Raw genomic sequence first — 17864 nt, 5'->3', positions numbered from 1 at the left:
TGTCAGGCAGAATGAGTGACCTCTTCATGTGACCTGGGCTTCCTCATAACATAATAGCTGGGTTCCAAGGGCAAAGGTTCCCAGGACAACCTTGGTCACTGCCAGACGTGGGTATATAATGTACGGGAGGCTGTTAACTAAATGTTTTGGGTTAAATGTCAAGTGTTTTTATTAATAATAGCATATATTAACATTTAACATGGTTTTGTTTTGATTCTATTTTCTTTTTCTACAAAATAGCCTATCTTGGAGAAAGACAAATTTTATATTTCATTTTTGTATTTTAGACTTTGCTAAACATGCTGACTTTCTAGAAGCCATAAGTAGTGCCTTGAGGGCCCTTTTGCAAACAATGGCCTCCAAGAACATTTCTCAGGTAAGATTTTAAAAAAATTTTTATGTGAAACTTGCAAAGTTTCCATATTATGGTGGCAAAATTCATTACTTATTTTTTTTTTAAATACATATTTCTATTACAAGGGTAATATGTGATCTTTGTAAAAAGAAAAAGGTAGGCCGGGTGTGGTGGCCCATGCCTGTGATCCCAGCACTATGAGAGGCCGAGGTGGGAGGATTGCTTGAGGCCAGGAGCTCAAGACCAGCCTGGGCAATGTAGTGAGACCGTGTTTCTAAAATAAATAAATAAATACGTTAGTCAAGTGTGGTGCCACACACCTGTATTGCCAGGTACTCAAGAGGCAGAGGCAGGAGGAGCACTGGAGCCCAGGAATTCGAGGTTACTGTGAGCTATAATTGTGTCACTGCACTCCAGCTTGGGTGACAGAGCAACGTGCTGCCTCTTAAAAAAGAAAAAAAAACAAAAGTGCTTAAAATAAAGAGTAAAATCTCTTTCTTCTCCCCACCATCAGCAACACACACAGGTGCTTTTTTATCAGTACAACTTCTTATTTTATATATATGTTGTAAGTATTTTCTCCAAATGTCATTGGTCTTTTTTTAAACACTTTATTATAAAAATTTTCAAGCATGCCCTCCTGACCCTCCACAGTGGTCAGCCACACCTCTCTGATAGGTGCTTTACCACTTTTATTTGTACTTTTCATAAGGAAATTTTCAAGCATTCCTAAAAGCAGAGATAATGCTATGAACTCCCACGTGTCATCCTGAGCCTTCACAGGTGATCAGCATCCCGCCGTTCTCGTGCAGTGGCCTCTCCTGCACTCTTACGTTTGTTTCCTGGAGCATTTTAAAGCAGACCGTATCATTTCCCTCAAATATTATAGTATGTACTTCATTATGTATGTCTAACAGAAAATTAAATTTTTTAAAAACTTAACCCCAATTCCATTCATTACCCTCAATCCCAAAATTAACAGATATTTCTTATTATCACTGGGTATGAGTTCATTTTTCCCAGATTGCCTTAGAAAATGCCTTTTTACAATTGGCTTGTTGAAATCAGGATTTAAGCAAGGTCCACACATTGCTTTTGGTTGATATGTTGGTCTCTTAAATTTTTTTTTAAATAGCTTTATCAAGATTTGATTCATACACCATTCAACTTACTGATTGAAAATATACAGTTTAGTGGTTTTGGTATATTCACAGATTCTTAAGTCTCTTAATCTATAACATTTCCCCCAGCTATTCCCCTTTCCCAGTACCTTTTATTCATCGAAGAAACTCATTTTCTGTAGAATTTTCCCCATTTGGAGATTTGGCTTATTTGTCATGATGGTTTCATTTAACAGGTCCTCCTAGCGCCCATGTTTCTTGACGACTGGGAGCTAGGTCTAGCGGCTTCGTTAGATTCAGGTTCAGATATTTTGGCAAGGTTAACATAGAGTGCTATGTATATTTCCTACTTTTATATTACAAATCATACAATGTCATAAAATAGCAATATTAGGATTAATCAGTGGGTTCGCTTACTGGTTTTAGCAACCAGTGATTGTGGTTGCCTAGGTCCATTATACCATTAGGGGCTACAAAATAGAGATACTCTAATTTTTTCGTTCCTTTTATGTTTATTAGCTGTGATTCTTCTACAAGTAAGAACTGTCTCATCAATTGTTTAGTAACTTTGAAATAAAGGTCATATGAACAAGATAAGTGTATGATTCTCCCTGACCCTTTTTTCCAAAACAATGAACTGATAATCCTAGCAATCTTTAAAAGTGACCAGTGAAGATTTTTTTAAGTGGGTTTTTAAAAATATATTTGTGTTTCATTCCATTATAGTCTTGGTTTTTGATACAAAAATTGTACTATGTTTAGGTAGTAGGAATCCTTCCTTTGGCTCCTGTGTCTCTTTGACGGGAATCCTAGGTTTTTGATCACTTTTGCTTCCAAGCACAAGATATCCCAGGCTTAACTTGCAATTTTCCTGCTTAAAATATGGAATCAGTTATTTCTCCAAGAAACCTTGATTTCTTTAGTGGGAAATTGAATTTTGGAGTGTTTATTGTTACCATATTGTCATTGCTTCTAGGTCCTTTTAGTGGAAATAGCTAGGAAATAAGCCTTTCTTAGGAAGAGAAAATTCTTAAGTTTGTTCTGATATGTCCCACTTAAATTTGAAAGGGTACAGTGTTAATAACACTATTGAATGTAGTTTAATATTTCTTTGTGGTGTTTTTTTTGTCCTTGGGATATATCCCTCAAAAACTAGTCATATTGCTGTGTTTTAAAGTTGAAAAAATTCTGTGTGTGGCTTATTACAAAGTTAGCTTCGGTTTTTGCTTTTTAAGGGATTGCTTTTTGTTTGCTTTAATTTTTACTTTTTAATTATATAAAATATTGACACAGTTTTAGAGTTAACACTGTAAAACAGGATCTATTCAGAGAAAAATATGGTATACCATGCAATGGAATGTTATTCAGCCTTAAAAAGAAAAGAAATTTTGACACGTGCTACAGCTGGGATGAAGCTTGAAGACACTGTGTATGCTAAGGGAAATAAGCCAGACACAAAAGCACAGGTACTGCGTGATTCCACTTGTTTGAAGTATCTGGAGTAGTTAAGTTCGTAGAGACAGGAGGTGGAACACTGGGCACCAGCGGGGCAGGGGCAGTAGGGAGTCACTGTTTCCAGGCTCCAGAGTTTCAGTACCGGATGATGAGAATGTTCTAGATACTGACAGTGGCAATGGTTCACATCACATGCACAACACTGTGAATGAACTTAATGCTACTGAGCTGTACACTTAAAAATGGTTAAAATGGTAAATTTTGTGTGTATTTTACCACCAAAAAAATATATATTCAGAAAGATCTAGTTTCTATCCCTTTGCTCTTGTTCTTTGATTTCCACTATATTGGTAATCATCCTTTTTAGTTTTTATCATTCTGGTTTTTTTTTTGTTTTTGTTTTGTTTTTTTTTTTTTTGAAAACATAGGCAGTTTTTGTTTTTGTGGGTTTTTTTTGGTTTTTTTTTTTTTTGCTTATTAAAAAAATAGTATATAGCTGGGCATGGTGGCTTGTGCCTGTAGTCACAGCTACTCAGGAGGCATAGAGATTTTTCTCATTTCTTTTTTACACAGTCTGCTATTGATAAACAGTTGTTTCCAGTCTTTTGCTAGTCCAAATAAACTGGAATGAACTTTTTTACACATTATGTTATATTTTTGCCATTGTGTTTTTGGAGTAGATTCCTAGAAGTGAACTTGTTGCATCAGAGAATAGATGCATTTATAATTTTGCTAGTCTCCTTCCTAGGGTCTGAGCCATTTTGCATCTCTACCCACAGTGCTTAGGGGTGCCCATTTTGCTATAGCCTCGCTAGCAGCATCTGTTATCAAAAGGTTGGATTTTACCACTTGGATAAGTGAGAGATTATATCTCAATTTTAACTCAACATTTCTTTTATTATGAGGAGTCTGGACATCTTTTCATGTGTCTAAAGGGCTTTTTGTTACTTTTTCTGTGACTGTTCTATCTTGCCCATTCTTCTATTGGATTGGTCCGTTTTCTTCTTTGTATTAAATATACAAGGACAAGTTCTAGGGCCTCACTCCTGACCTGCTGAAAAAGAAACTTTGAGGAGGGCCCAGCAATCCATGTTTTATCGTGTTCTCCAGGTGACTCGCATGCATGATAAAGTTTGGGAACCGCTGTTCTAACACATTCTCTTTGTAAAATCCTCTAGTTGTTAAAATGTCTAATTAACGTGTCATTGGACCATACCACCCACTTCTTTTTTTTTTTTTTGAGACAGAGTCTCACTCTGTTGCCCAGGCTAGAGTGAGTGCCATGGCGTCAGCCTAGCTCACAGCAACCTCAAACTCCTGAGCTCAAGCGATCCTCCTGTCTCAGCCTCCCGAGTAGCTGGGACTACAGGCATGCGCCACCATGCCCGGCTAATTTTTTCTATATATATTTTTAGCTGTCCATATAATTTCTTTCTATTTTTAGTAGAGGTGAGGTCTCGCTCTTGCTCAGGCTGGTCTCGAACTCCTGAGCTCAAATGATCCGCCCACCTCGGCCTCCCAGAGTGCTAGGATTACAGGCGTGAGCCACCGCGCCCGGCCCACCCACTTCTTTGGTTACAGTCCTCTTCCATCCCCTGGGGCGCTCCTCTCTCCTTGAAGGTTCCTGTTGATGGGTTCTGTTCCTGTTCGCTAGCCCTGTCATAATTTTAGATACCTTTAGTATCCACATAGGTGATCCTTCCAGTAACCTGGTTTTGCAGTTCTTTGACCTCCTTTTCTCCAGTGGCCTTTCTTTCCGTAGAGACAGGGTCTTGCTATATTGCCCATGTTGGTCTCAAACTCCTGGCCTCAAGTGGTCCTCCTGCCTCAGCTTCCCAAAGTGCGGGGATTATAAGTGTTAGGCAGCATTTTATAATCTTTAATAATTTATGATGAGCCAGGCATGTTGGCTCACACCTGTAATCACAGCGACTGAGGAGGCTGAGGTGGGAGGGTTGCTTGAGACTAGGAGTTCAAGATCATCCTGGGCAACATAGCAAGACCCTATCTCTAAAAAATGGTTTAAAAAAAAAAAATTACCTGGGTGTGGTAGTGCACACCTGTAGTTCTAGCTACTCAGGAGGCTGAGGCAGAAGAATCACTTGAACCCAGAAGTTCGAGGCTGCGGTGAGCTATGATCATGCCACTACACTCCAGCCTAGGTGACAGAGTGAGACCTTGTCTCTAAAAAAATAATTATGATAACACAAACATCTCAAAGTAAATTCATACTTCGCCTATTTTTATTAAAGCTAAATGATCCTATTTGTACTTTCAAAACCTTTTTTATGATTAATATTAAAGAGAGATTAGAATCTCTTTAGTCTGTACATGTGGAATGAAGGTTGTCTTTAAATGAAACTTAGGGGACCTGGGGCCCCTTTTATAGATTGGATATTGATATCAACATAAGCAGGCCTCATCTTAATTCAGAATTACCGGCTATATTGGGGAGTAATTGGGATGTGCAATGGCTTCTCTGCCAGGAGTTGATGTCACTCTTAGAATCACGCAGCCTATAAAAGAGATTCCTGTCAATCCTGTTTTCATGTGCTGGTGGGATTGGTTGAGTGTCACACTGCAAATACTCTCCTCTGCTCTTTCAACAGTGCCTGACTCCTGATCAGCTGATGACATTATGCAAAGCAGGCATTCATAGTAGTAACGTTGGGGTTCGCGTGAACGTTGTTAGCATTTTAGGGATCACTGGCAGCATCCTAGCCAAAGAAGATGGTACACTTGAAACTCTTAAGGTAAAACAACTTGCTTCCAACCTAACATGTTAAGTAATTAGAAGTGGGAGAAGAATAACTGTGAGTGTAGGGTTTTCTAAATTTCTGTGGACATGAAGAGAAGAAATATCAAGAAGTTGCTGATTAAGTTATATTATTAGAGTATACCATTTGGCTTGATCTGACTACATGCGGTAGGTAAGTACTTGAAAAGTTGAGCTGCATTTTGCAATTCAGCTTTATTCCGGGGATACTTTTTCAAAAGTAAAATTGTCTTCACTGAAAGGCCAAATTCAGAAGTTTCTAAGATGCCTTCTGCCTTTGCCATTGCATAAACCATATGTATGTTGTGTTCTGAACAATCCTCCCGGTTTTCTTTATACACCAGGTAAAGTATGTTCTGAAAAATGCCACACAGTTAATTCTAACATCACTCCATACATTTTAAGCAGCAACTCTGGTAGTGCCAATACACTAGGAATTCACTCAATACTTTGTCACAGAAAAATTCTTGTGTTGAAGAACTCACTCAGCACTTTATCACAGAGCAATCACTCACAAACTGCATTGCTAGAGATATAGCATGACCAGTGATTAAAAGGACGGAAATAGTAAAAATTACCCTTCATTGTGTTAATAATTGCTGAAGTGTTGATTATTGACCAGTGGGTAAGAAACTGATTATTATAAAGTACCTCTTAACCTGCTAATTACTTTATAGTGGTGACTGATGTTTTTAAGAATTTTGGGGGGAAAAAATGGTACATATATGTATATATACATATATCAAAGCATTTAGAAAAGTACAAAAGTGAGGGGCCGGGCGAGGTGGCTCACGCCTGTAATCCTAGCACTCTGGGAGGCCGAGGAGGGAGGATCATTTGAGCTCAGGAGTTCGAGACCAGCCTGAGCAAGAGTGAGACCCCCGTCTCTACTAAAAATAGAAAGAAATTAGCTGAACAACTAAAAATATGTAGAAAAATTAGCCGGGCATGGTGGCACATGCCTGTAGTCCCAGCTACTCGGGAGGCTGAGGCAGAAGGATCACTTGAGCCCAGGAGTTTGAGGTTGCTGTGAGCTAGGCTGACGCCACGGCACTCGAGCCGGGCAACAGAGTGAGACTCTGTCTCAACAAAAAAAAAGAAAAGTACAAAAGTGTATATAGTGAAAAGATTCGCCTCTGTACTTCTAAACTTCCAGTCCCCCAGTTCACCTCTGGAGAGGCAGCCACTGTTACCCACTTCCTCTGTGTCATTCCTGGGGCTTTTGCTACATACTAGGTAAATGAGAGCGCGCGTGGCTGTGTGGCGGGTATGTGCACACATGTACAGATGGCATGTGCGGGTATAGCCATTGCCTCCCCAGGACTGTAATTCCCAACGGCCGCCTTAGTGGAGCAGCATGTTTTTCCCAGACATAAGACTTAAAAATTGTTTTTATTTAGTCACATTTACAAGCATGTAGGAAAGCAGAAAGTACAATGAATTTTGTGTTCCTGTGAGAAGATTTAACATTCATTAATATTCTAGCATATGTACTCCATACAGTTTCTTTACTGGGTATGTTAAAGGAAATTAAAAACACACCATGGTATTTTTCCCCTGTTGGTTCAGGATGCTCCTCTTAAAAATGGAGGCAATTTTTTATATAACTGCCATTATCATGTTAATTACACAATTGACAGTCATTTCTTAACATATCTAATACCTGGTTCATATTCATAATTTTCCACTTATCTAAAAATATCTACTTACAGATAGTTTGTTTAAACCATAAGGCCCACACATTAGGCTTGGTTTGGTGTTTTCTTTGTCTCTCTTAATCTAGAACAGTCCCCTCCACCCCAAGTACAACCCAACACCACCAGCCTGTCCTCAGCTCCTGGAGCAGCTGTCCTGTATGATGTCCAACCTGGGTTTGTCTGGTTGCTTCCTTGTGGTATTAAGCGTATTCCTTTATCCTCTGTCTTTCCTGCAAACTGGAAGTTAGACCTAAAGGCGAGATTAGATTCAGATCAGTCCTTTCTAATGACACTGCTTCAGGGGTGATGCTGTGTGCTTCGTGTTGCATGATAGGATATTAAATCTGAATACAGTCTTAGACCACGTGTGTTAGATGAGAACATTGAGACGCAGAGAGGGCACCTGTCCAGAAGTCACTTGTTGTTTACGGTGGAGCTGAACTTTGGACTTGTTCTCTGCATTTCCACTGTCCCACCTGTAAGATCAGCTGGGACCTCACCCTTGAGACGTAAAGAGTTTACAGTTCTTTGCATGGTCCATTCATTAGCCAGCAAACTGCAGAAAAAAACTAGTGGATGTTAAAATTTAACCAATATAGTGGAGAAAAATGAGATTAAATGTTAGGGATTTTTTTTTTTTTTAATCTTCATATACTTTTAAAAGCAGATTTTTTTTTGTTATAGATAAGATTTCTATGCATTTTGACCTCATGCAAAAAGCCTTTTTGGGGGAGGTAGATGGGAAACTTTAATGATTGCCAGGATCCTACATCATTTATGGTTCTCTATTCACTTTATTTAGGGATATAAATTATAATGTTTTATTATCTGGCTTATATTGTACTTGGTATATTTATCAGTATTTGTCTAATCTTTTAAAAGTTTTAATTTTTCCCTGGCATTTTTATATAAATAGTATGCATAAATTATTGCCACATTTAAAGCCCATCCTCACTTGGGAGACTGACTTTCGTCACATCACAGTGTGTTTTGTTGTTTCCAGTCCATTGGGTGCTTTCTGCTTGAGGTTGCCACCAAGGATCCTTCCCTTGTGGTAGCAGGAGAAGCTCTGGATGCCCTCTTTGATGTTTTTGCAGATGGTAAAGAAGCTGAAAGAGCTTCAGTGCAAATTAAATTATTATCTACTCTAAAAGAATTCCAGCCAGTCTTCAAAATGAAGGTTTGTAGCCGTTTTATTTGTATGTGCATAAGTCTCAACATTCTGTGGGGATGAGGTGTGTGTAGTTACCACCGTGCAGTTTAGAGGCATGTGGATGGCGAATGCCTGTGAATCTCAGTGATTCACGTAGCGCTTCATCCCCGGGACTTGGGAAAATGCTTGCTGACCGAGTCATGGCTCGGCAGGGTCACTGTTGAATCACTGACACTTGAAGCCAACATGGTATCTGACAAGTCTCTCTCTTTTTTAAGTTTAGTTACGTTAACGGTGCTTCACATGTATAAATACTATAGTCTGTAGTTTACAAAGGACTTTCATATACATTTTAAATTTATTTTATGTCACGTAATACATTATAAGTTGATTTCATTGTTACGGACATTTCTTTGGTACTCTGAAAAAAAGAGCAGACTCCAGGCTGTTCTGCATTGGAGAATGTAGCTACTGCCTTCATTAATCTTTTTATTTATTTATTGTTTTGTCAGAAACACCAAAGCTAACTTTGAGTCAAAAATTAATTTCAAAAACTGTTTTGAGGCCAGGCACGTGACTCACACCTGTAATCCTAGCACTCTGGGAGGCCAAGGCAGGAGGATCACTTGAGCTCAGGAGTTCGAGACCAGCCTGATCAAGAGCGAGACCCCATCTGTACAAAAATATAAACATTAGTCGGCTATGGTGCTGCATACCTGTAGTCCCAGCTACTGGAGAGGCTGAGGCAGGGGGATCGCTTGAGCCTAAGAGTTTGAGGCTACGATGATGCCACTGCACTCTAGCCCAGGAGACACAGTGAGACATTGTCTCAAAAAAAAAGCGCAAAAAACAAAAGACTGTTTTGGTAGTAGGATAGGAGAACGTAAAAACAAATTTGAATTATGTGTCTATTTACAGGTTTACCATTCTCCTCTTATCTAAGTCCCAGTTTTAAAATTATATAATTTTGAGAAATGCAAATATTTATATTTTTAGATTTCAGATTAAACATTTGCTTCTAAATCTTTGTCAAAAGAATAGAAATTTACTTGGGAGGCTGAGCTGGGAGTGTTGCTTGAGTCCAGAAGTTCGAGGAAAAAAGAGTAGAAGTTTTGATGAGAGGTTTGCTTACTTTTGTTGTTTTCGAATATTTCTTTTATCCAATAAGCTCATAATGCAGAATTTATTTCTCATGGAGAGAACTATATAATGAATTTTTAGGTGAATATGATTGTGTATTTAGATATTTAAATTTTCTGAAAAATTTTTAAGGTATAAAAAATAGTTTTCTGGCCGGGCGTGGTGGCTCACACCTGTAATCCTAGCACTCTGAGAGGCCGAGGCGGGTGGATCATTTGAGCTCAGGAGTTGGAGACCAGCCTGAGCAAGAGCGAGACCTTGTCTCTACTATAAATAGAAAGAAATTAGCCAAACAACTAAAAATAGAAAAAATTAGGCAGGCATGGTGGCGCGTGCCTGTAGTCCCAGCTACCTGGGAGGCTGAGGCAGGAGGATCGTTTGAACCTAGGAGTTTGAGGTTGCTATGAGCTAGGCTGACACCACAGCACTCTAGCCCAGGCAAGAGAGTGAGACTCTGTCTCCAAAAAAAAAAAAAAAAAAATAGTTTTCTTTTCAGAAAAAAGGAAAAATAGCAACAAATGCCATGCACATTATCTATGTCATTTTTACATCTAAGCCAGTGTGTTTTTAAGAATATTAATATTGGTTTGTTTGTAACATATTTATGTTTTGGCATGTTGCCTTTAAAAATTTAGTAATAGCCAGGTGCAGTGGCATGCACCTGTAGTCCCAGGTATCAAACTCTGCAGAAGTAAATGCTTAGAAAGGAGTTAGGGTGCTCGCTTCGGCAGCACATATACTATAATTGGAACGATACAGAGAAGATTAGCATGGCCCCTGCACAAGGATGACACTATTTAAAAAAAAAAAAAAAAAAAAGAAAGGAGTTAGGTAAACTATGCACTGGGAAAATGGCCCCTAACCTCTGGAAGTTCTGCTCTTCTGATTGATTTTCCTACTTAGTGTACATTGCTGTGGTAATAACATTTAATCATTTTTCTATTCTCAAAAGTACAAAGCTCTACCCTAAGGAAATTTCTTTGTTATTCAGAGGCTAGCCTGGAATTTTGTTTTTTAAAGTCTATGATTCAGTCGTTTTTGTAACTATTATTTTAAAGGTGCACATTCTAAATTTGTATTTATTTTCCACTTACTGTTCCATTTACCTTGAAAGTAAAGATGTTTCACCAAAATCTTGCAGCCATCTTGTTCAGGAAATGGTTAAATGCACCCTAAATTACATACTTTCTTTCTTGAAATGAATTAGCGATATATACTACGTCACATGATTTGGTTTTTTGCAGATACGTAAAGAAGGGCGAGGTAAATACAGTACAGATCAGCTGTGTGTTCTCGACAATGTGAAGATGAATCTGAGAAGGTTTGTTGCTTATCAGGAAACTGTTGAGAAAAGACTGACTTCCTGAACCATCAAAAGAGAAATCAATTTTTTCCCAAAGTATTTGATGCAAAAAATACTAAAGGATTCCCTTGGACTGTATACATATCTGAAAATTATTTTTAAATGCTCATATTCTGTACATTAATTTGAAGTTCATAAAAGCTTCAAAACCTGACAGAAATGCGTTTTTAAGCTTTGGGAACTGTGTGGCATCTCTAGTGCTCTCTACATCATGCGTCCCGCACATTTTTAACCACTGGAAACACGAAGGGTGGAAGGGTGCAAATGCAAAGGAATCTCAGGTGGTTCTTAACTAATTCGAGAGCGGCAAAGAAATTTCAAACAATCATGTTTTCCTTGAATTTTGCCAAAAAAAGAAAATCCAAAGCATTGCTTGGTTGCTCTTTTAAGACAGTGTCATTTTATAGCAGCTGAATCTTTAACTGAAATATGAAGACAAGCTTTATAAAATAATTTTTTGGTATGAAGTATACCAATTATGTTTACCTTTTGTGAAGAAGTGAATGAGTTAAATTTGTATTTCACTACTTAGTAGATTATACTAATGAGCTAATGAGATAATTGCCATCCTCTATATGGGTGGATGTGATCAGTTATTGGATCACTCCTTGATTTAATTTGATACGGAATCAGAATTAGAAAATATTTTTGAATAAATAACTTTTTAATTTAAAGCCTTGTGTCTTAAAAATCTTTTTTAAGATACTAAATAAACCTATTCCTGGATGTTTGCTTGCTAGTGGATATTGATTTGAATGTATGTGAGATTTTAAAAAAAGCAGGATATTCCAGCATTACCTCTCAATGCCCTTGAAGTAGTAGGATGAAAGCAGGTCATTATCTCAGAGGGGCCCCGAGGGGCCTCCACTGTCCATCCATTTCCCTGAACAGAAGAGTTGGCGATGGAGAGTCACAAATTTCTGCACAGTTGATCTCAGTTGCCCTGATAAAGACCCAATACCCAGTATAGCAGTTGTTTTTTATTCACTACTTTCTGCACTGTGATGTATTTTACACTTTTTACCTCTATGTTATGGACTGTTGGGAAACCAAGATTGTTTCCTAGCCTTAAGGGTCACTGAGCCCATGAGACCAAATGAAATGACTAGAGTCTATACATGGTGGGAAAATGGAAATGGTATACCATAAACTAAATTTTGCTTTATTCTCCTTGATCATGGATTTTATGTTGTATATACGTTGTGTATGTTTAGTGATCATTTCAGCTAAATGATTGACACAAGCATGTGTTTTTTGGGAGAGATTCTTCCAATAAAGAAAAGTTTTAGAGTTCTCTTTGCCTCAAATATCTATAGAATATCATTATTTTCAAGGAGAAGAAAGCTTCCAGTCCCATTTTTTCCCATGCTTTCCAACCTATAGACAATATGCAGACTATCTGGCACAGGACCTGGTATATAATAAGCTCTTGATAAATATTTGTTGAACGCATAAATGTTATCGATTCTGTTTGGCAGCTGTTGAATTGCAGAATCATCCTGTAGAACGACAGAAGGTGAGTTGTTATTAATACACTGAAATGTGCCACCCTAAAATGTTTTTAGATGCTGGGGCATGGATGGTTTGATCCATATTGCTACCCTTCAGTTTTGTTATTCTAACAACAGAGAAAAAGGGAAAACAAATTTTAAATACACACTGCAGTTTACCTATTTACATAACAGCTTAGTAAAGCACGTGAGTAGTATTCATGGCACTATATAATAGAGACTATAGTGTTTTCCTTCATGACCATAGGAAAAAAGCAGTCAGCTTTAAAACACGTTTATTTGAAAATCATCCATAATCGTCCACTAAAAATATACACTATTTTAAGTGTTGGAGTATGAACTCATATGACATTCTTTGTTTTAGAAGATGTTATTAAGTGTTCACCCATAGCATGTTTGCCCAACGAAATAAAAATCACTACTTTTTGGGGTTTTATGCCTTTAAAATGGAAAACGTTTTATTTATTTTATTCTTTTTCTTTTTTTTTATTGCTTCATACCCACTCTGAGGAAACATTTTATTTTAAAAGAATTGATTTTGAAATATCGGTCATTTAATTACACTTATATTTTGCAGGTTTATCTTGTTTGAGTTACCAAGATAGGGAAAGATCTCTTTAGGACCCCTGTTTACCCAGCTATGTTGTGGGCTTCCTGCCTTTTTGAAATTGCACGGACCAAGACTTGATTGTATTTAAGCTATGTATAGAACATGAGCAATTTAAAAAAAAACTCTCTTCACTGTATCCAGAAATTCTATAGTAAAGTTATACTATAGTATTTTGAAACATTGACTTTTGGCCAGGCGCAGTGGCTCATGCCTGTAATCCTAGCACCCTAGGAGGCCAAGGCGGGAGGATTGCTTGAGGTCAGGAGTTTGAGACCAACCTGAGCAAGAGTGAGACCCCATCTCTACTAAACACAGAGAAATTAGCCAGACATTATGGCATGCACCTGTAGTCCCAGCTACTAGGGAGGCTGAGGCAGGAGGATTACTTGAGCTCAGGAGTTTGCTGTGAACTATGATGATGCCACTGCACTCTAGCCAGGGTGACAGAAGAGCGAGACTCTGTCTCAAAAAAGAAATCTAGTTTTAATATTTATTTTACAGTAGTAATTCTTAGCCATTTTGGGCATCGCTAATCTGAGACTCTAATGAAAATCATAGACTTTCCCCTCAAATAAGTGCACTGTGTTACTTACCTATTGTGCAACAAATTGCCCCAAAATTTACAAACTTAAAGCAGTGAAATTTATTGTTTCACAGTTTCTGTGGTTCAGGAATTCAGGAGTGGCTTAGCTAAGTGGTCCTGCCTCAGGGTCTCTCCAAGTTTCAGTCAAGATGTCAGCCTGGGCTATAGTCAGTTGAATGAAGGCTTGACCGGGACTAGAGGATCTGCTTCCAAGGCGGCTCATTCGCATGGCTGTTGGCAGGAGGTCTCAGCTTCTTGCTGTGAGAGTCCTCATGACACAGCAACCGATTTTCCCCAGTCAGTGATCCAAGAGCACAAGGACAAAGCGGTGGTGCCTTTTATGAAGTCGTCTCGGAAATAACACTTCACTTCTGCCATGTTCTATTTGTTGTGAGTCAAGTTCAGCCCACCCTGGGGTGGCTCTACCTATTGAAGGGAGGAATGTCAAGGAATTTCTGAATGTCAAAGAATGCATAGAACCACCATGTGCACATGCACACATCCCTCTGTTTTACATCAGAGCTCAGAGTGTTTACGGATTTTTTAATTCATGCGTGGACATCAGATTGAGGATTGCTGTTTTATTGAGTTGATAAAGTATTAAAAACATGCAAAACAATCATAAGAACCACTTACAAATACAAACTTATGTAATGAAAGTGTAAGCCATGCAAAAGAATAAAATACCAAAGTCAGGGTGATTCTAAAATTCATATGGAAAAGCAAAGGGCATAGAATACAACTTTTAAAAAGAACAAAGTTGGGGGGCTTATACTACCTGATTTTATAAAGAATCAACTTTCTTGGACATTGAAAGCTAGTTCCTCTTTTTTTTTTTCTTCTTGCTCTTGCGTGTACCCTTGGTTGGTGTGAGGACTGGAGCTGTCTCACCTGGTACAGAGTGAATGAGATCTTGTAGCACAGACCAACGAGATGAAGCAAGTGGTGACACATGAGGTAGATGAGGCCGATGGAAAGAGCCAACAGGAGGCAGAGAACCTCAGGCTCAGGGCAGACCTTTGCTTGGAATCCTTTGCCAAAGACAAGACTCTCCAGGTTATCAAAGGCAGTGAGAGAGAAGACGAAGGAACTGCACAGAAGTAGCCCCCCTGGGTGGTGAGCCGTCCTTGGAGGCCAACTGGCCCTGTACATCTGCATCCCAGCAAAGAGCGGGTGCCGGTCCCCGTCACCCTCATGTCGCAACTGTGGGTCCAATCAGTGCCTCTGGCTAAGAGAGAGGGGAGCAGAACTGGGTGCAGTTGGCTCTGTGACATGTTACCCGAATTTAAAACTTATTACCCAGAAAGCTATAGTAATGGAGTCAGCATGGTTTCGGCGTAAGTAAAGACATAGATCAATGGAACAAAATTGAGTCCAGAAATAGAGCCATAATTATATGGTCGATTGATTTTCCACTAAGGTGCCAAGTTAATTCCATGGAAAAATAATAGTCTTTTCAATAAATGGTGCTAGAATAACTGATAGCTATATGGAAAAAGACATGTACTCAAGAGTCAAAGTTTAATAAAATTAGTATTTTTTACTAATTCGTCAAGCACATGACTGAGTGCAGCTGTAAGGGCGTGATGGGGAGGACACGGTGATGACTGGCACAGTTTGGTGCCAAGGCCTTGATGGATACTCGCCACAGCGGTTTTAGCCGCCCTGCCCCCATTGCTTCTGTCCCGCAGCACCAACGTGCCGACACAGCGAAAGGGCAAGTCACACTCCAGTATTGTTGCCAGAATAGTCTTGACCTCATGACACCTCTCCACCCCCGAGAAAAGGATCTGTGGAACACACTTTGAGAACTACTAGTCTAGAAAGAGGTAGTAGGAGAAAAGAAAAAGGACGAAGAGGAAGCCACGAAGCAATCTAGATGTGGCAAATGGCCCGGTTGGAGGATGAACCTGAAAAGCAGCAGAAGTGAAAGCTGAGTCCTAGAGGACGGGGAAGCGCCCCCGGGGCAGTCAGGGAGCACCGCGCGCTGCCAGCTGCGACGGTGTCGTGGGCTCAGGGCCGCTGCGCATCCTACGACAGCCCTTTCCCGGCCATCGGCTCAGAAGGCGGGTGGGTGTGAGAGGACAGACGTCTTCAGAGGCGTCCGTGGAGGGGAGGGAGCCGCGAGTGGAGATTTGCTCTTCTTTTTTTTTTTTTTTTTTTGTTGAGACAGAGTCTCACTTTGTTGCCCAGGCTAGAGTGAGTGCCGTGGCGTCAGCTTAGCTCACAGCAACCTCAAACTCCTGGGCTTAAGCGATCCTACTGCCTCAGCCTCCCGAGTAGCTGGGACTACAGGCATGCGCCACTATGCCCGGCTAATTTTTTCTATATAGATTTTTAGGTGTCCATATAATGTCTTTCTATTTTTTGTAGAGACGGGGTCTCGCTCAGGCTGGTCTCGAACTCCTGACCTTGAGCAATCCACCCGCCTCGGCCTCCCAGAGTGCTAGGATTACAGGCGTGAGCCACCGCGCCCGGCCGAGATTTGCTCTTCTTGAATGAACGAGTGACTCGGCGATGCCATACGGGGCACGGAGCCCAGGATGACTCCTGGGTTTCCAGCGCAGGGAACTCTGTCGCGATGGGAAACGAGGCCCACGTTAGGCAGGACCTAGCTGTAGTCTGAGTTGAGGAAGCATCTCCCTGTGAAATCTTAATTTCCTTTTTAAGGAAGTGTTTGGTTTCTTTCCCCAGAAACCTCAAAGCCTGCCTACTGCTTCTGTTGGTAAGTTTCAAGGTCTTAGTTAATACTTTTTATCTTGGCCCTTCTTTGAGTTAAAAGTACACATTAGTTTAACCAAAAAAAAAAAAAAAAAGTTCTGTCTTCCTATAGTGGAAGGTCGTTACATTTTGCCCAATCAGAGAAATTTATATCTTTAATTGGGACTATTTTGGTCCACTTAATTGAGCATTTTCTTCTTTTGGTGAACAGAATTAACTTGAGTCATTTTTTTCTAGGCAGAGTGAGAAATTATAAGTAGTTTCTAGAGTTTGCTTAAGTGTATTTTTATCCTTCGTAATCTTATATAGGAATCCTAATTATGAGAACACAGTTGCCCTAAAATTTTAACATTTTCAGCAATGTAGGCTTGTTCATGAAAAGAACAAATTCTTTTTGAATAAAGGAATTACTATCTTCAATTACTTGCATTCAGTAAGAGTGAAACCAGGAAAACCACTTTCCTACTCTCACTTGTAGGAATCAATTTCCTGAGTTTATTTAACATAAAGATAATTAGTTATTCAAGTAAGATAGGAAGAAGTGGTTTTTTGAATGAATGTTGTTGAATTAAAGGAATAATGTATCTACTTTTAGGGTCATCGGATTTTCAAATTACATAGAGTGGAACAGGTGCAGAACATGGAGCTGAAATGATGTTCACAAAGCTGTTTCCTTCTTTCAAAAATGAATGTACAAAGATAGAAATTAAGTGTAAAATAATTACAGTATTTAAGAAATTACACCCTCCAGTGAAATAGGCAACTCCATACGGCACAGTTTCATGAAAATTTGCACATGAATTTAATGCACTTCACTATTTGACAAAGTATCCTGATAAACTACACCCCCCCCCCAAATTTAAAGCCATATGAAAGATATGGAATTTTTCGCCTTTGATCTTTCACTTTCACTTTAAATAATAGGGTAAAATAAGTTATGGAAAATTCAGAAGATGACATTTTCCATTGCTCTCTGTTGAAAGAAGTTATATTTCCTTTCTATTTGTTTTTAAAGTTGTGTTAATAAAAACAGATAAGACCTGTGCATGATAAACAAAACAATACTAGGAGACAATTCTTGAAAAGTTTTTCTATTTCCCAGTTCCTCTCCCCCAAAATAAGTACCCCTACCAGTCTTGTGTGTATCTTTTCAGAGATGCTCTTTGCATAATAAAGCACATGTATTTGTTCCTCCTCTGTTTGTTTGTTTGTTTTTTGTTGTTGTTGTTGTTGTTTTTGAGACAGTCTCTCTCTGTTGCCCTGGCTAGAGTGCCATGGCGTGAACCTAGCTCACAGCAACCTCAAACTCCTGGGCTCAAGCGAGCCTCCTGAGTAGCTGGGACTATAGGCATGCGCCACCATGCCCGGCTAATTTTTTC

The 17864-nt window shown here is 39.2% G+C and overlaps 1 protein-coding gene and 1 non-coding gene across 2 annotated transcripts in view; both read left to right on the top strand.

Moving 5' to 3' along the window:
- The window catches only part of HEATR3 (HEAT repeat containing 3), a 35793-nt gene extending 24140 nt beyond the window's left edge, over positions 1-11653 (top strand). Inside the window, exons 12-15 of the mRNA XM_069497946.1 lie at positions 288-376; positions 5541-5684; positions 8408-8584; positions 10942-11653. Of these exons, the coding sequence (XP_069354047.1) occupies positions 288-376; positions 5541-5684; positions 8408-8584; positions 10942-11064 (533 nt within the window). The 3' untranslated portion in view covers positions 11065-11653. The remainder of the gene's footprint in view (positions 1-287; positions 377-5540; positions 5685-8407; positions 8585-10941) is intronic.
- Positions 10413-10519, top strand: LOC138374091 (U6 spliceosomal RNA). The gene has a single exon (XR_011231361.1). It is a non-coding gene; the product is annotated as a U6 spliceosomal RNA (small nuclear RNA).
- Positions 11654-17864: the final 6211 nt, after the last annotated feature.

Source organism: Eulemur rufifrons, chromosome 23 (genome assembly GCF_041146395.1).
Source record: "Eulemur rufifrons isolate Redbay chromosome 23, OSU_ERuf_1, whole genome shotgun sequence".
In the NCBI taxonomy this organism is placed as follows: Eukaryota; Metazoa; Chordata; class Mammalia; order Primates; family Lemuridae; genus Eulemur; species Eulemur rufifrons.
This window is presented reverse-complemented; position numbering and strand designations above follow the sequence as displayed.